Source organism: Dermacentor silvarum, chromosome 11 (genome assembly GCF_013339745.2).
Source record: "Dermacentor silvarum isolate Dsil-2018 chromosome 11, BIME_Dsil_1.4, whole genome shotgun sequence".
Classification (NCBI taxonomy): domain Eukaryota; kingdom Metazoa; phylum Arthropoda; class Arachnida; order Ixodida; family Ixodidae; genus Dermacentor; species Dermacentor silvarum.
Window position 1 is genome coordinate 115625211 of NC_051164.1, and position 22308 is coordinate 115647518.

A 22308-nucleotide genomic window follows, 5' to 3' on the forward strand; every position below is an offset into this window, starting at 1 on the left:
CGTCACTGTGACACCTTTATTTGCAAACATTCATCGTGTATGGACAAGCCTCCATGATTATCCCCAAAGATTACTCGTGCGACACCATTGAGAAGGGTACCGCCACACTGGCTGAAGGGCCCGCCAATGTTTCGATGTTTGTTGACTTAGTTATTGTACTGCTGAAACACTGCCAGAATTACCATATGCCTACATGTCACGCAAGAGAGAGAGAGAGAGAGAGAGAAACGTTTATTCTTGAAACAGTGTCCCGAGCGAGGCCCGGTATCACCCTGAGGTGGGAAGGATCCTTAGTCCAGGAACCCTCTGGCTTCGGCTGCCCTCTTGGCCCTGGCGACGAGTTGTCGTTGGTCTTCCAGGTCCCCGAGGGCGAGCTTGGCCTCCCACGTTTCGAATAGGTGGTCTTCGTTTGCTTGTGGTGCTCGGTTAGCGTCCATTTCCGGCTGCATTTCGCTATCTTCATGCCACGGGCATTCCAAGAGCAAGTGTGCCAGGGTGTCGGGAACGTTGCAGAGTGGGCAGAGGTAGCTGTGGAGCGTCGAGTAGAGGCGGTGCATTATTGTTCCTTGAGTGTAAGTATTACTTTGTAGTCGTCTGAGGACCACGCTTTCTTCTTTGCCGAGGTTTGGGTGCGGTGGAGGTTACACGCGGCGCTCGAGCCTGTAGTGTTGCAATATCGCCGAATAGTTGTTGGGTACGGCTTCCACCTCTTCTGCCGCGGGTCGGAGGGCGTGTGGGGCGAGGGGAGCCCGGCTGACGTGCTCGCGGGCAGCGGCGTGGGCCGCTTCGTTCCCCTCTAGTCCCTCGTGTCCGGGTACCCGCGTTACGCAGGTGTACGGGAGCGGAGTGCTACGTCGTCGTAGTAACCTGAGTGCATCACCCGAGATGCGGCCCCTCGAGAAATTTATACAGGCGGCCTGAGAGTCGGTGAAAATGACTGCTGCGTCTGTGCATGTGGTGGTGGCGAGAGCGATTGCCGCTTCTTCCGCCGTTTCCGGGTTGCGTGCCTTGACGGTTGCCGATGCTAACTCGCGGCCTGGGGAGTCTACGACGCTGAGAGCGTACGCGTTTCGATGCGGATACTTGGCCGCGTCGGTGTAGCGGGCGTCTGGGTCTTGCTTGAATCTTCGTTTGATCGCGTTGGCTCTAGCTTGCCTTCTACTCTTGTGGTATGTGGGATGCATGTTGCGCGGAATGGGTGCAACGCAGAGGGACTCTCGAACGTCCGATGGGATTCGTTCTTTCTTGTCCGTGTCTGCGACGTACGTCTCACTGTAGTTTAGGTGTCGGAGTACTCATCTCCCGGTGGGTGTAAGCTTGAGTCGTTCCAGTTGGCTGTTCTTGTGCGCTTCAGTGAGCTCTTGCCACGTGTTGTGGACGCCCATCTTAAGGAGACGTGTAGTAGACGCCATGAGTCCCAGGGCGACTTTGATCGCCTTCCTTATCATTATGTTAATCTTTTCGATCTCTGCGTTCTTTAAAAACCAGGTACGGCATGCCGTATGTGATGCGGCTGGTGAGCAGTGCTTGTGTTATTCTGAGCGTGTCTTGCTCCTTGAGGCCGCTTCTTTGGCTTGAGATCCTCTTGACGAAGTGCGTGAGTTGCGAAAGGGTGCGTTGTAGTCTTGGTATGCTGGCCGCTCCGGATCCGTCCTTGTGAATAAGGAGTCCCAGTATTCGTAACATATCGACTTTCGGGATTGGCGTCCCATTGAGGGTGACGCAGGGGTCGGGCTCTTCGTAGCTGGGTGGCCTGCCTCTCGTTCTTGCTTTCAGGACGAGATGCTCAGATTTCTCGGGGGCGCAGTGGAGGCCACAGTTTTGGAGATAGCTTTCGATGGTGTTTACGGCTTCTTGTAGGGCGCTTTCTTGCCTTCCAATGTTCTCAGCTCTGGTCCAGAGCGTGATGTCATCAGCGTACATCGCGTGATGCAGATCTGGTATGGTCTCGAGAAGTTTGGGTAACTTGATCATAGCCACGTTGAAGAGTAGTGGTGAGATGACCGACCCTTGCGGGGTGCCTCTGTTTGGAAGTTGGAAGCATTCGTTGCGGATGTTACAGATCCCGACGGTTGTCGTGCGGTCTGTCAGAAAGTTTCTGACGTACGCGTAGGTCCTAGTGCCGCAGCCGGTGCAAGAAAAAAAAAACGGCAGATCCGACGCCTGTGGGAATCTTTGTTATGCGAAGCAGTGTCCGGGGAGCCTACCAAGTTAACGAAACGACCATGAGAGCACCAAGACGTAGGTGGATGTTTCATGACCTACATGGCATGCATGTCATGACCTATCATTTATGTTCGTTGTACACTCTTGTCATACAATGCCAATTTTGGTACGTACCAACTTAACGTGACGACCACGAGAGCATCAAGACGTAGGCGGCTAGATAGATAGATACTCTCAAAGTGACAATAGTTCACCAAGAAATGCTTCAAAATGTTCGCCAAGAAATGCTTCGCGTTTAAAACGGCGCGCGTCGAGAGTCCGGCAAGGTTTTCCGTTTACTTGTGCGGCGCAGGTGACTCCGGCGGCATCTGCGAGACATATCGTCACGCGGTGGTTAAAAAGAAGCTGGACGCCTACGATGGACCGCTGAGCCTGAACACGGCGGTGGTGACTTTCCAAAACCATAACGGACGGGTGCCTCAGCGCACCAGCCACATCACCTTCGCCCACGAGCTGGGGCACAACTTTGGCTCTAGCGTAAGTTCCTGAAAAACGCTGCCACCGAAGCGTCAGGTCTAACGATTGAATGTTTATCGATAAAGAAGGCCATATATGCGGCCTGTTTGCGGTCGATCACTGCTCAATTATGCATAGCACGCAATTCCTTGTGAGCGAGGTATGCCTGCTCTTCTCGTGTTATCTTACGATTGTTGGTGCACGACAGTAACGATTTAGGTCACGTTAACTGACGCTCAGTTGCCCACCCCTCTAGTTGAAAAGTGCAGCATTTCATAGACATGAACTAGAGTCGTTATTCATAAATTACGAATTGAGTTCACGAATAATTTCCGTTTTAACCTCCAATTCAGCCCGTTTAAGCATGAAAGCGTAAACGTACCGCTTCGCTCCTCGGAAATGCCGAGATATTGAGGTTTGGAGCATATATTTTGAATATAGGCACCCGCTCGTCCCACGCATCCAACTGAAACCACAGCAGGGTTACAAAAGGGACCGGCGTCCACCCATGCTCCTCGCTAATGGCTTGCATGCATCTGTATGTCCACGCTAACTTCGATGGCTCATTGCGCAGCATTCATTCGCGCTCAGCAGCTGCCTCGCACGTTCTCCTAGTCTGCGACAAGCCAGCTGATGACACATCGCCCAAAAAATGGGCGCTCTAAGCGTGGTCACTAGCTCTTGGACCGGTACACCGATCTTCCTTTTGTGAGTTCGAGATTCCTGCAGGCAGCATTTCTTCCTCAACAGACACTTGCTTTTCGGAACAGATGGTCGGTCACCGCCATTAATACTCTTCGCACGTCTATTACATGCATGCACTATAGTTAAGGAAGTACGAATTGTTTATTAACCTGCACGTTTAACTCACTTTAAGCTCCACGCACGTTCAACTCCAGCGCAGTAAGGCAGCGCAGCGATGGCGCCACACCAGCTCGCTTGCATGCATGCTCTATGGCTCGAACCGTTCAGCCAAACATTGTTGTGTTTTAGCGGTGGCCGACCCTAGGCCCTTGATGAGGACGCGATACGGAAATGATTAGTTAATTCGGTGCCATCGCATTTCGATTCCGACCCGAATCGTGTGACTATACTGCTTGCAGCACGACCCGGAGCCCGAGTGCGCACCTGGCGGCTCCCAGGGCAACTACATCATGTACGCAGACGCGCAGCCCGGCGTTGATCCCAACAACCGCAAATTCTCGCCCTGCAGCATTGCCAACATCACGATCATTCTCAGGCGCCTCTTCTCAGGAGAAGGCACGCGCGACAACTGCCTCCAGGGTGAGCTGACACAGTGTGACGTTGCATAGAACGCTAGTGATCAACGATGACCCGAATGACTTGTTTTACTGCGTCAGTAGTGACTAAGTTTCACATCAGATCTGTTGCGTCCGTCCCGTGCCTGAAGTACCCCTGGCCCGCACAGACTGGCAAATGGTCGGAACCGTGCAAGTGCGGCAGAAAAGACAACTCACGAAAACTACCACAGCAAACGTCCTTCAAAAGATGTGATGCCATGAGCATCAGTGAAAGCTTCCATAATATAAATTCAATAAAATTTTGTTGCATTCGCTTTTGTTTAAGTGCCTCAGCTACAGGAAAAGTTCCAACTTTTGTCTTCAGTTTAGCAAAACTCGTTGCTGAGCTAGTCGGTTCATGAATTCAGGACAAACGTACGGCGCTGAGCAGACGAGGACGAAGTGAGATGACATATACGGGCGCCCGTTCCTCTTGTCCTTTTATTTTCAGCCGCGACCCTTAAAGCAATTCCGTCCCTTCGCAATTGTGAATGTATCGGACATAGGATATCTGGAGGAAGCCGTATATTCATGCGTCCTCGACATCTTTCCGATTAATATTTGAATTATAACAGCAAAGTATACAACGAGGGTGCAAATTAAGCAAACCATACAAAAGCTACATTTCGGGAAAATCTTTACTTGGAAGAAAGTGCACATTCATAACATTAAGCACGTTTGTACCAGGTCGCTTGCGTAAGAATGAGTATGCCTCTTTCGAGGAATAAAGATGTCTGTGCTTCGAATGTATTGTTTGCTGAAAGTGCTACGTATTCTCACTATCCATTCACTTCCCTTTCTTCTATTTAGAATGCGAATTTTGTCTTAGTAAAATGATACTTGAAATGCTGCAATGTACGAGCAAGCTGACGAATATAAATAAACATGAGTTAGATGCGCATAGAAAAATACGCTGCTTTCCTACTCATTTGAGGCTTCTTAATGTGTGTGGAGCACAATTGTAACGCGAGGCGGGAAAGTGTCCATACGTTGGTATCACGTTCGAGCTACAGTAACACACGGGCACATTACATACGTCCATGGTTCAAGTTCACAGGAAAGACAATTTATGTAAGGAGGTGCCCAGGAATACACTTCTGCAACACAGAAGCAAATGACACGCTGATGTCTGTAACACAGAAGCTAACAGAGACTAAAGTGGAAGTAAAGGGAATCAAACGGTTTCATTTGCGAAGAAGTATTGACCCTACGTTATTCGCCATGCTCGTGGTAAAACGAAATGTACTGAAAGTGGAAGAACAGACAACCTACCACCGCTGAGAGCCAAACTATGCTTCACACGCGATACAATGGTGCGCATGGGCACCAGCCAAGCTTCCCCTTTTGAACGACACATTTGGAAGTGCCGGGTATTGGAGCTTATACATCGCACCACATATACTAGAGAGGAGCATGGATACCAACAGTGTATAATAAACATCTTTGGTATACACGTACTTCTCTGCGCGCCTGCTTGGTCACCGGCACTTGTTTAGCCAGCACACGAGCTTAAATAACAAGGAAGGTGTTAGGAAGGACGCATTGCGTTGTTAGCAAGTGTCGTGATGCGTTTGTGGGCTGAAATCCCGCCGGTAGGGTTTTTTTCTTCTGTTCATTTTTTTTTTCAACAACCACTTATCTCTCCTTTATTACGATTACGAATAGCCTCGCGAAAAAATCGAATTCTTCCGGTGCAAACAAAACACTGTGAGCCAGTTGAATCCCTCTGCTGCAGCGCCGCGCGGTCCCTTCTGCGGCAACACGATTCGTGAAGGGGACGAGCAGTGCGACTGCGGCTACACGCCTTCGGAGTGCAGGGATCGCTGCTGCAGGCCCCGCAGACACGCCAAGCCGTGCACTCTTGCACCCGACGCCCGATGCAGGTGCGCCTCGTAGATGTTTGCTTGCGCCACGCAATCCGTGCTGCAGTGACGACAGGCGTTGTCAGTAGTCGTCAGTGGCAGGGTTTGCCTGCCATAACTTTGTAAATCCGTGACCGTCATTCCGAGACCTTTGCTTTGTGAGCGCACGTCTCTATAACCAGACCAAGTCAACTTCCTCATTATTTTATATTTATGCACGGCACAGCTTTTTCTAGGAGCAACTTTGAACATACAGACATTCGAGCATGCGCCTTTTGGGCGCTCTTCTCCCCAAGCGTTTTGCAAGCCGCGTTGTAGCTTTGCAGACTCAAGATCGGGATCTGGCTTCGACTGCCCTGGGCTTGTTTGTTTGTTCCAAGAAATAGCCAACGTACCTCAGTGCCACGGCAGAACAAAGACGCGAGCTTACATGGAATCCAACTCTAATTTATTTATTAGTGTGCCCGGTTGACTCGGGAATACACTCATTACGCGACCGCTGATGTGATTTTCGTGGTATATGTTGCATGCAAAGAATAATTTGGATTCTAAGCTGAATTTCCAGGTAACAGAAATTTCCAAGCTGCGCGCTTCGAAACCTCAGGTTTGCAACTCGAGAAACTATTCAAGGAATACAAATATCTGTCGCACCTGTTGAACTATTAAAACATGCAAACTATTTCTTTATATACTTCGCTCGTTTAATAAATGCTAGCGTTGAATAACACGATAACCGAGGCAGATTTCACGAAGAAATCAGTTGACTTGGATTATTTCGTTCAGTGGCCATTTGTTCCTCGCAGCCCGAGCAACGGGGCCTGCTGTACGGAGAACTGCACTTTACGCAAAACGTGGGTCGTCTGCAGGCCAGAAGATGACTGCCGATACGAGGCCTACTGCGAGTATCCTTAACTTGTTTGCTCTGGCGACTGTTACTCAGGCTATAGCCCTCAGCTCTTTTTACGAATCACAAGTGAGCCAGGTTTTTCACGTGAGCAACGGTAAATGTTGTAATTGTAAAATACAAAATCTCAAAGGGTTTAGAGGGACCACCAACTAACTGTTATGGTACCTGCTAGAGCACTGCACGGGCTCGGGCTTACCCGAAAGCCCGGGCCCGGCCCGGCCCGTGGGCCAGGCCGGGCCGGGTAGGGCAGTTTTTTCACGGCCTCGGGCCGGGCTCGGTCACGGCATGTGCTTTTTGACCCGGGCCCGGGCCGGGCTCGGGTTTTTTGACGCGAGCCCGGGCCGGGCTCGGACTTTCTGGTGGTGTGATGTAACGTGCAACGAGTTATCCTCGCGCATCTCGACTCTGAAAAACATGTCTTTTTCGGTCTCGGGCCGGGTTCGGGCTGGTTTCGAGCCGGGCTCGGGCCGGGCTCGGCCCTAAGGTAAAGGGGTGGCGGGCCGGGCGGGTAACGTAGATTATTTTCCGTGCCCGGGCCGGGCCCGGGTTTTGCCATAAAACGTTTGGTCAGGCTCGGGCGGGCAGCCCAACGTAAAAACGGGCCCGGGCCGGGCCCGGGCTGACAAAATCGGCCCGTGCAGTGCTCTAGTACTACCTGCTTCTCTCTCTCTCTCTCTCTTTAATGCACCAGAAAGTTCAAGCGTGCCCGATCCCTCGGCGGTTATGCGGCACAGTCACTTCTCGAGTGCCTGACAATCTATATGGAGAAATGCAACACGCAAACAAAAATTCAGTGATGATTTTAGGGTACAAATGCGAGAGAAATGCGTTAGGTTAGGTTAAGATCCAGTAAAGTGACTTAAGCAGGAATAGACCTGTAGAGGAAGTAAGTAAGAAGGCGAATAATGCGCTTTGGAGCCTAAGGCGAAATTTACACAGAGCAACCTCTGACGTTAAAAACTTGGCCTATAGAACACTGGTCAGACCAATCATTGAGTACGCGAAAATTGTCTGGAATCCTTACAACGAGAAAAACCGTAAAAAACTGGAAAGGATTCAGAGGTTAGCTTCCCGATTCATATTCAACAAATATGGTCGAGATCACTCCCCTTCAAAACTATGTCAGCTTGCAAATCTTCCCAATTTTGAATTAAGGACTAAGTATGATAGGATTAAGTTCTTGTTGCTTATTATCCATAATGAAATAAAAATAATAGGACAAACTATTTTAAAATTTCTGCAAATGAATCTTCTAGACATCGCCACAGCATGTATATTCCCCCTCCAGTAACCCGCAATGACACATTTAAATGTAGCTTCTTTCCCAGAACGATAAAAGAATGGAACATGCTTCCCGATTTCGTAGTTCAGTCTGCCTCTTTTAATAATTTTCTGAGTAATTTGCATGCCGTTATTTATTCCGAGAGCGCGGTGCGTTAATCATCTGACTTTGTGAATCAGCTGATTTTATGATTTTGTTATTATCTGTGTATGTTGTTTTTATTTTTACATGTCTCAAGGGATATTGATTGGTTTTTTCTGCTTTCTTTATTACAATGTAAATGAACTGCAATTTATTCTTTGTACCTTTTATTCAGATGTATTGTACGCCCTGCCTAAATCAGATGTGTTGACTTTGCTTGTTTTATTTATTTTTTCTCCACTCCTGTAATGGCCCCAAAAAAGGGCTGATAGTATCAATAAAGAAAGAAAAAGTTCATCATCTATGACTTAAATTGTGTTCACCACATTGGGAAGTATTTACGCGTGTACTTATTTATCCTTTTCTCGGGGACTGCATTTCACCCGCTTACAACTTATCACTCAGTGCAAGACGCGCCTGCATGACTTGGAACTTGCTCGAATGTTATCGTTGATTCAATCTGTTGTGTATGTTCTCGCCGAACTGTGTGTACTCAGATCGTATACGCGAGACCAATAATTGTGTAGTACTTTCTGGAAGGCACGCGGGATAAAGTCCCTATATATAAAAAGTAGCGACACTCTCCTCCTCCGCCTTCCCTCCTCCTCGTTTCTCCTCTCTTTCGCGCTCCTTTTTCGACCGTTGCGCCGCCTACACCGCTTGAAACACGTGCACTTGTTTATCTTTCACCGCTGATCAGATTCGACGATCGCCGACAGTGTTCGTCGCTATCGTCGTGCTCCTCGCCAGTCGGTAGACGCTTCTCGGGCGAAAATGGCGATGGAGCGTGATCGTAAACAAACGCAGCCAGCGCCCGGGGGCTCGATGGTCCACGTGATGCCATTAGGCCAATAGCGGTAGTGCAGACAGACTCCAAGTGCAATGGCACATACCCCTGTCAACAAGCGAAGGTGTTTAAGCTCGAGGATGGTCCGTCGAGTGTACGGCGCAAAACCTCCGCCTGGCGATGCGTCACCATGCGTCGCCTAGGAACGCTTCGCCCCCAGCTATGGTGGCTCCATACCCCAGCTGCGCCGACCGCGCAGAGCCTCGCCACAGCTGCGTTAACCGTGACGTCATCGCGCGCGCCGCATCGCTTCGCCTTAGCTTTGCCGAGCCATGACGTCAGCACGCCGCCGTCGCGGTGGCGAAACGTCGGCGATTCGCAGAGGATCCGGAGTTAAGAGCCCGCGAAACTGAGCAAAAGCGTTTGAGCGTCCAGAAGCGTCCCGATACTTTAATGACCGAGTGTTCGTTGCTCCTTGGCCTATCGATGATTCCGGGGTGATTTTGCGCAACACGTGGCCGAGTCTCGAAGCATAACCTCGCAAAAACTTGCTGGAACCGAGCTAATGCTAGGTGGGGTCGCCAGCTTCGCTGTTTGTCCAGTCTTCGCACCACTAGTGTGCAGCTGCCCCTAATTTTTCATGTTACTCTACAATTTTCTCATTGGCACTTTCATTTATTTATAATATTTGAGAAGTTGATTAGTGAAAATTACGTAATTATGCGGAATGCACAAGTAATCTGGGTATCTCCAAGCGACGGCACACAACATTACCTTGCCTCTGTCCAGCTACATGGCATTTGCATATTTTTAAACCTTGATGCATGATAGTGGGGACACCCCCACTATATATATATACAGTGCACCTGACGGTGGCCAGCTCCGGACCACCGTCAGTGGCATTTCGTTCCTCGAAGAAGCAGAACGTGTGTCGAGTGAGCTCCTGAGCAACACTTTCCAATGTGGTGAACGCGGTTTAATTCACATCCGGGACTTCAAAGAGGTGCTACGTAATGCGGACGCACTTCTCTCGTATTTAGAATTTATTCCATTTTGACACTTCTAATGCTAACGCACTAAAACGTCGCAACAGTGCGAAAAAAAGAAAAACGAGCCAAGTAGCCTGTTCACGGTGGTGTCGCCTTTGCTCTGTGCACTTAGTTGCGGACCTCTTAGACGAGCAGTGTACTTTGCTAGGCAATAATTTCGTGCTGTGCAACCTTGACCAAAGTTACACTACAGCGGCCGCCGGGCCGAGTGTCCCTTGGCCGCGCCGAAGCCCGACGGGACGCCGTGCAACCGTGGCACGCAGCTGTGCCGTTCTGGCGAGTGCCGGCTCTCGGTCTGCCGGCGCTACCACCTGGAGCCGTGCTTCCTCACGGGCCGCTTCGTGACGTCTGCAGACCAGTGCCTGATCGCATGCAGGGAACCAGGCGAGTGAACGCCGCACCGCGAACAACGAATGCGTTATAGTTTATTCGAGCCGGCGGGATTTGGTTTCCTCGAATACTTTTCCAACATACGGAGTGCTTTTTTTTAATTTTTTGGACCGTACAGAATTTTTAAATATCGCCTGTGGCAGATAGCGTAATGGTCCTTGAGCATGGATTACTGGAAGTGGCAGACTTTATTTTGTTACCCACAGCGCCTGCATGGCATTACAGTGGGGGGAATGCAAGATATACAGCATATGCAGTTGTAAGTAGCACAAGCAATATAACATGTCATGGTAGGAGTGCTGCTGCTTCTGTGGCGAGTTGGAATGGCCTACTGGTATGGGTTGCGCTTTTGAAGACAAGGATACAGTAAGGGGCACAGATAAACAAACGGCAGTGCTCTAACCACTTATATTTATTGAACAAGCCCCGTCTTATATATATATATATATATATATATATATATATATATATATACATCATCGAACAGCCACGTGACGCTTCCTGTCCAGTGACGAATTCAACAAGAAAACAACAAGGCAGCGCGTGGGTCACGCGTGGGCGCGATTCGCAGCAGCCGCCGCAGACAGACACTCGCTACTCTGGCGCCATCTCGTAGGCGTCGTCGCCGCACTACGCTTTTCTTCTCACGCTTTCGTCATACCCTCCCCCGCCCCATGGTTCCGCTGCGCCCTCTCCACTTTCCTCCTCGCGTCGACGCTCGCCGCAAGAACGGGCGCCTAAGAGATGCGCTCTAAAAAAGAAAAAAAAAGAAAACCGATGAAAACTCGTCCGAGTACATGAATCGTAAGTTCCCTCTCGCATGCATACAAACCCCGAATAATAACGATGAAAACATTATCGCATATTTCAATGGGACGGAGGACAGCCGTTACAGCTCTACATCAACATAAATGCATGCAGAACACTAGCCATCACAGCATATTTTGTGTCGATACGTTGCCTGTATATTCAGAAAGAAAAATGTATCAGGGCATTCAATGGCTACAATGGTCGAAGGCAGTCGATCCCACTAACAAATTGTTTCCGGAAAGAAAGTGCTACTGAAGGCGGCAGTCCTACATTTATATTCCAGTATTTTATTACAATGTTGCACGCGTGAGGAAATTTAGTGGGACACAAATAGATAAGATCCACCCGACATACCGATGGCTGAGTAATATATATAGTACAATAGCTTTAAACGAAATGCTGCTCTACGGTTCTCTAGTGTCCGCCTATCCAACACTGCCCTCGAGTCAGTGGCACTGAAACTCGTGTCTTAAGGAGACACGCCTAAAACCTAACATCGTGCCATGGACTGCACTTTCTCAAGCTTATCTTTGTCTGCGGCGGTTGGAGTGTCCAGCACGGTACAAGCGTAATCCAGGATTGATCTTACGTGCAAACTATATAGAAGTTCTCTTGAACTCTGAGAAAATGAGCGCGTGTTTCGAGGTAGAAAACCTAGGGATTTACACGCCTTACCAACAGTATAGTCGACGTGTCAAAGCCAGGTTAAAGAGAAGGTTGGTTTCGCAGATACTTGGTTTTCCGAAACGTCGTCTATGGGAACGCCATTTGGGTTTTAGATATAGGAGAGCCGTTGATTTTTTTTCTTGAAAACCTAATACATACTGTTTTGTTCAAATTTATTGTCATTCTCCATTTTACAGCGAAAGCTGTATATGGCTAGGCGAAACGAAAAACCGTTCGTCCCATGTTTCGATAAACGTCTCCATTGGCTGCGCCGTCAGTTACGTCGTTCTCTACGTCGCACCCAAGCGCGCGCGCGATTGGCAGCGCCGTTAGTGACGTCGTTAGCGAACGCTTTCCCGCCATTGCCACGTTGACGCTGCTCTGCCCGCAACGCCGTCTCCTCGGCTCGCCGTTGTCGCATGCGTTCGATATCTCGAGTTAGCTCGGCGTTGCGGTTAGCAGCATCCGCCCGCCATTGGCGCTTGCGTTCCACTAGAAACACAAACATGTAACCAATAATTGAGAAACGCTTCAATACAGCGTCGGGATTAACCCACTGCTAAACACCGGGCCCGCACATTTCAGCTTCGCTAGTTAACCATATGTACGGAGTGCTTGGGCGGTGTTTTTTCCCCAGCATGTTTGTATCATGTTTAGATAATTTTGAATTGCGAAATAGTCATTATCAGTACTTATTTGATTATAAAGCATACAATCGCCGGCAGATCCTCATTTGCGAAGCTATGTTTACGTTGATATCATTAATGTAAAGCAAGAAAAGGAAAGACCTAAAAGCAATCCATGCGGTATTCCTGCAGGTGTTATACGTCTGAGATAATTTATTGAGCTCCGTTTACAACAACGTATACTGGCGTCTTGTGCGCAAGTATTCGGCGATCCACGTACATATCTGAAACGAGATGTTATAGACTGATAAATTCTACACTAATAATTCGTTAGTCACGACACCGAATGACTTGATGAAGTCTAGAAATACGCAGTCAACTGAACATGGTTCTTGCAGAACAATAGCCAAATCATGCGTGAACTCTCTCCAACTGCGTTACACAATATAGTCCCTTCCGAAAGCCATGCTGAAAAGGGTTGAATAACGTATGGGTCACTATGTGCTGAATTATGGATGAATACAAAATATGACCTAAAGCCTTACAGCATCCACTAGTTAAGCAAATTGGGCGTTAGTTAGTAACAAGCCTTCGAACACCCGATTTAAGAATTGGGACAACGGATGACATCTTCCAAGGGGGGGGGGGGGGGGGGACTATTCAATTTGGCTGCCGCGATTGGCTCCATCTCGCGCGTGCGGCTGGAGCCCATGCACGACAGCCGAAGCGAACAGTCCATTAGGCGGACTCTTACAGATTCCCCCCCCCCCCCCCCCCAGTACTCATCTACAATGCCTTCATTCAATGGTTTTTCGAAAATTAGGTTTAAATAGAGTGACACCGGATGAGAACAAGATTTCAGGAAGGAACTCTGTCAACCATCAGGTCCAGCCGCCTTTGAAGGCTCTATGAGCCGCATATAGGAGCACTTCTATACCGCGTGCTGTGTGATAGCAATATCATCCGTGGCTGTTACGGGACTTTCTAGCTCTTCAACTTTATCAAGACTAAGTCGCGGAGAAAATACCGAAGAAAAATAAGCATTGAAATCCCTGGCTTTCTTTTTGGCATCATTAAGAGGTGGAATAGAAATATTATCTTTTTGTTTCTTTTTATGTATGTCGAGAATTCTTTATATATAGGCTTGCTTTTATTTTGGACTCCAAGAATCTGTGGTAGGCTGATTTTGCGCGCTCTGTAGGAGCATTTACATCATTTGTTATCGGCTCAAGTTTTCTACGATTTATTTCTGTTTACGACGATTTATAAGAACGGAAAGTTCTTTGTCTTTTCCGAGTACGTCTCACTACGTCTTTTGTGAACCACGGTTTTTCTTTATTTCTTCTAGTGGTTAGCATTCAAGTAGTAACAAAGTGGTCCCTTAGTTTAAAGCATTTTTTTTTAAATAGACCAGAGATCCGCCACCGAGTACGATTCTCCAAGAGTCTCAAAAACACAAAACTAACGATTTAACGCGAAATAATTTGAGGTAAAGTAGCTTTAGGGTCGTTATAAACGCGCTGATTAATTGTTCTGTAAGTTCTCTTATGTGTCATATTCATTTTGCATAGGACGGCACGGTGATCACCTATACCTGGTATGACCATTTCGAGAGAACAGTTTGTGTGTTTGTCAGAAAAATATCGAGAATATGGTCTCCTGTTATAAGACAGCTTTAGTTTAGCGTACGCTGTGCCATTGCGTACGCTATAAAATAGCGGGTCATCACTGCGCATGCGCAGAACGCTATCCGACCGATAGCGTAAAGCGTACGCACGCTATTTCTCAGATTTAGCGTTATCACCACTGTCTGGGTCGGAAATAATTCATAAAATTGATCGTGATGATATCTAATTCGCAAGTTCCCCTGTAAGATAAAGGCATCTGATTCCAAGTAAATTGAGGCATAACAAAATCACCACCTGCTATGATAAAGTCAGATGCTATTCTTTCAGTGGTGGCCACAAAATCTGATAAAACACCAGCTGAACTAGCGGGAGGGTGGTAAAAAGAACAAACGGACACCGATTTGCCATATTTGTATTTAAGTTTACACAGCTTCACACGAACCAACAGGCAACGGAGGGTTTCTGTCCGAACGAAATGTTCCAATTGCATGGAACCTTTCTATGCTCTTCCGGTGAAGTTGTAATTTTGTGGAGCATAATTCCTTAACCAGCGTCTCTGAGACGGATCCCGCCTCATGCACGTTGCCGTCCTTATGCCATGAAATAACAAGATTACATGCTGCGGTTTTCGAGGCCTTTGCACGGACGAAGGTATAGATGACCTCGAGTTGTATAGCCGGTGGGTTTGCTAGGCACATGGAGCGAATACTCAGGATGCGAGATAAGTGCCATCAAACTTGCGGGAAAATACACCGTTGTTCCCCTTACTTTTTAAAGAAAACGACGTTTCACGCATTAAAGCACAAAACCAGCTGGGACGCAATGTATTTTGTCGCAAGAAATAGGGGAAATAATATATCAAAGCAGTTGTCATCCGGAAAATTCGTTCCAAGTAGATACGGCTAGCGAACTCACCGGCTACAATTCGTAAATTGCTATATGTGCCTTATGCAAGTTGAAAATTCTTTAACGAATTGTAACAGCGGAGCTGCTTAAGCTCTTAGTTGCGCCGCGTAGTGCGAACAAAAACTGTGGGCCGATCCATGAGATAGTGCAGAAAGGGTTCAAGCGCAATGGCACATACCCCTGTGAACTAGCGAAGCTGTTTAAGCTCGAGGATGGTCCGAGGATGTACCGTCATAGGGACCGTAGTACTATGGAGCTGTTTGAGGCATTTAAGATAAAAACTACACGTGGGTGTGTAAGCGAACCTTCGGTGTCACTAGCTGATTGCGAGATAGAGTTTTTAGATGCTACTGTGTGACGTCAACTTATCCATGGTTGGATGACCAATCAGATGTATTCATTTTTCCTCTGTATATATGTCATTTTCACCCATTAAACATTCAGTTACGAGTCTGCGCACGTCTTGTCTGCCTCGTTTTTGTCCGTGTGGGTTAGCGCAGGTAAAGTATACCATGCATGACAACCAACTAGCCCGATTTGGAGCTCTACTTCGAGGATGGTTCGTCGAGTGTACGCCGCAAAACCTCCGCCTGGCGATGACGTCACCATGCGTCGCCTAGCAACGCTTCGCCCTAGCTGCGCCGAGCCTCGCCGCAGCTTTGCCGAACTATGACGTCACCGCGACGAAGAAGAGCGTCACTCCCGAAGCAGAGGAAGCGCTGCGCGTAAGCCGCCGCGCCGCTACTCGTGAGCGAGTGAGACGACTTAGGTCCGATCCCGAGTATCGCGCCGCCGAAGCGGTGGCGAAACGTCGGTGATTCGCAGAAGTTCCGGAGTTACGAGCCCAGCGAAACCGAGCAAAAGCGTTTGAGCGTCCAGAAGCCTTCAGATACTTTAATGGCCGAGTGTTCGTTGCTCCTTGGGCTGTCGATGATTCCGGAGTGATCTTGCGCAAAATGTGGCCGAGTCTCGAAGCATAAGCTCACAAAAACTTATCCGAACCGAGATAAAGCTAGGTGGGGTCGCCAGCTTCGCTGTTTGCCCAGTCTTGGCACCACTAGTGTGAAGCTGCTCCTAATCGTTTTTTCGTAATGAGCCTATTATTCATTTGGATTTCTAATGCAATTAATGTCCGCTTCTGAGTAATCCGCCTCAATGACTAGAAGTATGCTATCTGCCACAGGCAATTAAAAAAAATTCTGTATAATCTAAAAAAATAAACCCCGGTATGTCGACCGGGAGTGTGGCATTCATATAAGAACACTACGAAGCATCCACGCTCTACGTTGAGCACCCAAACGGAAAAATAAAAGAGCCACCTGCGTGGATGCTTGACTTGGCGTCGCATCATCAAAGAACATGTGTCGCCCAAGGCAAAAAAATATCAGTGCACCTGCAATCGCAGCATCTGTATTCCGTGAAAAGGGAGAAGCACGTACTGTACATTCGCTATAACAACATACGGTATTGTCATCCCTTTATGTCCGTCCTTTTTGCGCTACTCGGACCCCCAGTATATGAGGGACCAAGCAGCCTAAATTACTTCCTTGCAATCGCAGCGTCCGTTTTAGAGGTAGCACACAGCTAAGCTAGAGAAGCATGCATTGTTGCGCGACTCTGCGTTAAGCTGCTGACCAGATCACAAGGGAAATACTTTTTTCCTCTCGTGCATCGTACCGGATCATTTCTCGCAGAGATGCCTCAGCTCTTGTATGTGTGCACGTAACCTCCAAATACCCGAGAATTTAAAAATGGTACAATTCTATGATCCTCTTACCGATGCGGATCGAATAGCAAAGTCTATTTGATTCGTGAGGGAAATACCGAATATTCGCGTAGCCCTAATTTTAATACAAGCCAGGCCAGTTGTTAGCGCTTTCCGGGGGTTTACGCGAATGTCGGCTTGGATTTGGTCCCCTCGGTCAGAGTTTTGAAGCGTGTGCCTGACTCGATACGAGCGGTGCAGAGAAGCGCGCGCAGTCGCTCTATTCTGGAATGAACCCACAGTGGAAGGCAGCGAGTGCATGGAGGCATGTCGGTTCACGCGCATGCGTGACCTCTGCCACAAGCACTTGGAGCCCGGGGCCGCGTGCGCCGACCTGCGCGGCTACTGCGACGTCTTCCAGCGCTGCCGCCTCATCGACGCCGAGGGGCCGCTCGCCGCTCTGCGACAGCTCGTCTTTGGCAGGCAGGGCGTGCCCAACGCTCTCCTGGTGAGTGGACGCGGAATCTCTTGCGCGTGTCTGTACTTCCTGGCGAGCGTTACGTGTAATCTGCGACGAAAATAATTTTATGAGTAACAATGCAAATGCAATGCCTAGGGCCCTCTCAGACAGATGGCAACTCGGCTGGTTGAACATTTCTCTCAATGATGAACGCGCAGATCACGGCGCATTTTCATTTCTTACAAGACAAACCAGGACAGTGCCGCTGCCAACTGTATTATTAGGCAGTTTTAGTTTCGCGTACGCAGAAGCTTTGCGTACGCAAACGTGAGAGTTTTGCGCATCCGTGCTATACGCGTCGCATGCGTGGGCCGCACGTAGTTTCGCGTATGCAAGTCTGTGGTATATCAATCGTTGGTTCCATGTGTCCACTAGCGTCCTCTGCCGGCACACGTGAACGCTACTCCAGTCAAATTCGTTCAAGACAAGCCGAAATCGGCGCCAACGCGCGATCCTCGCACCTCGCGAACTGCGCTGTGACTACGCGTCCGTGCTAGTTTGTGTGCTGCGTTATCTGCCTAGTAGCTTGCAGAGCCCGTCAAGTACAGTACGTGGGGCGCGCGACGCAAGGGCACAGTGGAGTTACTGTATATACAGTAACTCTAGGGCACAGATTTCACGTGAGACGCGACGGGGCTTCCTACGTTCGGCGCATGCGCATTTCAATCCCCCAAGATCTTCACGTACGTAGCGCTTCCACTCAAATACGTGAAACAGTCCACACGTCCGCTTGCCGACGCACCCAAGCTCGCGTACGCGCATGTACTACAAACGGTGCGGCACAGCTCGTACGCGTCTCGCGTCGGCGCGCCTGCATACGCAACTACGGCGTGCTACAATCAACTGTCAGTGAGGCAGATTCATATCATGCAAGAAAGTGCTCTTTCTTTGTTTTTTTTTCTGATTTAACACCTCTAAAAATATAACAGTTATGCTTATAGATATATTGAAGCACACAGGACGTTTGCATGAACCCGACAGGAGCGGGTCGAGTCGGGCTACCCTGTCGAGTTCGTAAACGCTCGCCTCATGCCCAACACGTTCGTATAGCGCGCATGTAAACGCGGTCTGGTGGGGCCTACAGGCAGCCCTTGCGCGGGCCGACTGAGACGTCAGCGTTTTATGCGCCGGCAGCGTGAACGATATCAAGAGAAGGCGAGACTGTGCCGTGCAACCTTATTAAAACGAGAAGAGCCATGGAATTGGACTGTTGCAGGCGGCTGCGGAAAGCCCCGTTCGAACGCGGTGATGTCTATAGGCTCGACCATACGTGTCGCCGTTGTCCAGTGGCGAGTCCGTGTCACGGAGTAAGATAAGACGTGGTCCGTGTAAACGCAGTCAGGTCGGGTTCGGTCAGTCCGATTTCTGACTGCACCCGCTTGCCCCGGGTTCGTGTTAACCTATAGCCACTGTCAATAGCAAAGTACGAGTCTGTGAGTGCCCAGTCAGCGCACGTGTCTCTCGTGCGTAGTAAAGTCCCCAGGTATTTTTGCAGTAATCTAGGGGCTTTAGAGTGTAGGTGCAAACCGCCATCGCGACGCGCGGCAGGCGCAAGGCGCGTAGACGCGAACTTGCCCGCGTCGGCAAGCGTGTGGTCTGAATTTAATGGACTCACTCGGCGATATTCGGCCAACAAGGCAACCTCTGCGGAAGTTACCTGAATATGTTGCTGTATGTAAAGGCAACCAGAGTGACAATTTTTACTGCAACATAAGGCGGAAGTGAGGCAGCGTTTTCAGCTCTGTCAACTTCAGCAACACGGAGCACAGTTAACAAAATCATCATCCACGAATACTGCTGGCGGCTAAAGCAATGTTATTGCAGTTGCAGTGCTAGTTTCAATCCGTGAAAGCCAACGTACATCTTGAAAAGGCAGCGTTTTCAACTTCTTTTCAACTGCATTTATGCAGTGCGAAACGCGTCTTCGTGCGAATGTTTTGCTATTCCCTCAATATTCCGCGAGTATGCAGTGCAAATGGGCCCTATGGATACAATGAGTTAGCGATAGGGCTACGGCAATTCCGTACTCAATAGCCGAACATGAAGACTTCGTTCGCTGCATATGTAGTTTCTCACGGGTTGACTAGAAGATAATCAAGCGAGAATGCCACGTCGTTTGATGCGCACTGCAGCATCTTTCAGTTATCAGGCCTTGCGAAATGAGTTTTGTTACCTCGAGCACGTTTTCCCCATACAAAAATTATGCTTGACATTCAGTCGCGTCTCAACCGCAAGTCTACTGACGGGAACAAGAGCTCTATAATATATTAGGACGGCAATAAACAGCGCTTGGACGGGACCAAGTGAGGACGACAGACAAGGCGCTGAACTAATAACAATCGGTCTATTGCGGGGAATGCAATATATACAAAACACAGGCTCAGCGCTGAAGATCAACAAATACACGGTATCTGCGCAGGGATAGGATTGAAATCATCACATCACTTGCGTCGTCATTAGTTCAGTGTTTATTAGTTCAGCGCCTTGTCTGTTGTCCTTACTTCGTCCCGTCCAAGCGCTGTTTGTTCCCGTCCTAATTATGTCGATGTACCAACCAGCCCAGTTCAGCACACTCCTTCAATAGAACCGCAAAACAATTTTTATAACCATTTTTAAGGGTCATTCTTGCTTGTAATAGAATCTTGCATTTCCAGTGTTGCTACGTGCGGCCTTGCGCACAACTCTATACACGTGCTTCAGCGTCCCCCATCCACCCTTCATTTAATAAATATTGACATTAAGCAATGTGACCCGTGAGTTTTCGCGCCAACTGTGAAACAACTGATTAAAATTTAAACCTTGTTGCATTACGTTGCTCCAATTGGTCGCCAGTCATGTGTCGTATACGTGTAGACAATAGCACTCTTCAGCATTTATTAGAACATCAGCCACAGTTTGCTCCCTCATCCGCAGTGCCGTCGTCGTGTCTCCTAAGGTGAAGGACATCACTTCCTTTTTCATCTCTTCACTGCGTGCTCATTGCCTCGCTTTCAAATTTCTTCGCTAGTCCCACATTTTCGAGCCCATTATAACAGGTTAGTACTCCCAAGAATACAGTGATCATATACTTGTCAAGGATTCCTACCGATTTTAATTTTGCAGATTAGTTTTACGGTGTCCGGCTACCCCGTGACCTATATAGCTAAACTCGCTCACAGTACTTGAAGAGGCGCTGTCAAGGCGTGTAGCGAAAACCCCGTGGCCGCGCGCCGTCTGTGCAGGAGTACTGGTACGTCGCCGCGGCGGGGCTCGTGCTCAGTGCCGTGCTGACGCTGGCCGTCATCCGAGCCTGTGCGGTGCACGTGCCCAGCAGCAACCCGCGCAAGTGCGCGCAGCGAAAGCTCAGCGACACCGTGCGCCATCCGCTCGACTTCATCAAGGACCTCGTGCTCCTCACGCGATGACGTGAGCGAGGTGCAGTTTGTCGTGCGACAAGCAAGCAACTTCCAGCTCGTCACAGTGCGCTGCTTCCACGCCTGGTGGCCGTGCTGCTGTGTTAAGTTCGATCGCCCGCTGAGGTACTCACTGCACGGCCTTTGAGATCAAGCTGCGCGTGTCGCTCAATATCGGAGGCCAAGCTGAATGGACAAACCGGACTGAGGGGCGGACGTGCGGTGCGACTGATCAGCATCGTATATTCAATGGCGCGCCGTCAGAGCCCGCCCTCTTTAGCTGTAATTCGTCAAAATAAAACGAGCATTCGTACTATGTTGAAAAAAACAACAACATACAATCCATGCTTGAGGTCCGCTACGGATTCCACCTTCGCATTATGGAGCAGAGCGAGAGGGTCTGTTTATGCGTTGTGGTACACGATATCGGTTCGCACCATTTTCTAAATGTAAATAACCAGATGAAACTGTCGTGCGGCACTACTGAATTGTCCTAGTTTCGGAAAATATCACATTGCTGTCGGCATTACTAACAGCCATATTTTTCTCTATCTCTCTCTTTGTGTGCGAGTGATCTGCAGAATAATGATCTATTTATTCTACAGTCATACATCTCGCGTTCTTTCATAAAGCCCTATTCTGTCGCCATTGCTGACAGAATTCGCCACGTTGAACACCCCATCAGACATGGCTTCACCAAATTTGTCGTGTGCGTAGCAATACTCAGCACATTTAAGTGAAATGGAGACACAATGTGCGTTTGCAGGGGGTTTATTTTACCCATTATTTGTCACCACTGATGAGAATAGACAGAAACAAGTCGCAAACAACAAATGTGCACACGGCGAGGGAAGGCGCTATCTGCAGCGCTGCAGCAAAGCTGTTTCATGACCCACCTGTATTGACAGGCTACCCCTATGCAGCCTGCACATGTGGCCTCTGAAATGTACGTGTTAATCTAGAGTGAGCGCTGGAAGGTGTCTTTCTATTGAAGATTATACGCAGTCTGGCAAAAATAGAGGTCTACCCGTGCATTGTGATCCGAAAGCAGCACTTTCGATACACGGAGAAGTGATCGTGTCTTCCGCGAATTTGCAGAGGCATTCTTATAATTCTCGAATTTTTGCCCAGAGCAGTGCATGTAAACACCGACTTTGTGTTTAGGACTTGCCCAGTGAAGGCACTATGTCCATAGGGCATCCGAATCATGTCCCGATGTCCATGCATCATTTTGGAGACAAATAGGACATCCGCGAGACGGACAGTATCGGATATCCTACCAGGAATGTCCCAAGAATATCGGACATACGTGACATACACGTAAATATTTGGCCGCCAATTCAGGCTTTGTCTATGAGTGTCCTCGTATTTTCTCATATGTTCGAATTACAGACCGAAGCGGTCATGTCTGCAGCTCGTATGTACGCGTGTAACGTGCGTGCTCAGCCCGTTGCATGTCTCGTACAGCGTAATAAGCATTATGGTGAACACTTTGCAAAAGGCCCTGGCAAATGTCTGTAAAATCTATGCAGCATGCTCCCATGATGTCCCTCGCGGACATGCAAGGGATGTCCGCAGGACACGGAAAGTGCAGCCAAACGGTCATGCCAGAGACGTCCACAGGACGTATTCGACAAATCCCTAGGATATCCAT

General features: G+C 48.8%; 1 protein-coding gene across 1 annotated transcript; it reads left to right on the forward strand.

Annotated features, from left to right (window-relative positions):
- The first annotated feature begins 53 nt into the window (after nucleotides 1-53).
- Nucleotides 54-20666, forward strand: LOC125941355 (disintegrin and metalloproteinase domain-containing protein 10-like). Its single transcript, XM_049658415.1, has 8 exons — nucleotides 54-96; nucleotides 2519-2703; nucleotides 3786-3966; nucleotides 5719-5866; nucleotides 6649-6747; nucleotides 10205-10395; nucleotides 17045-17250; nucleotides 20484-20666. The coding sequence occupies exons 1-8, from the start codon at nucleotides 54-56 to the stop codon at nucleotides 20664-20666; spliced, it is 1236 nt and encodes a 411-aa protein (XP_049514372.1).
- Nucleotides 20667-22308: the final 1642 nt, after the last annotated feature.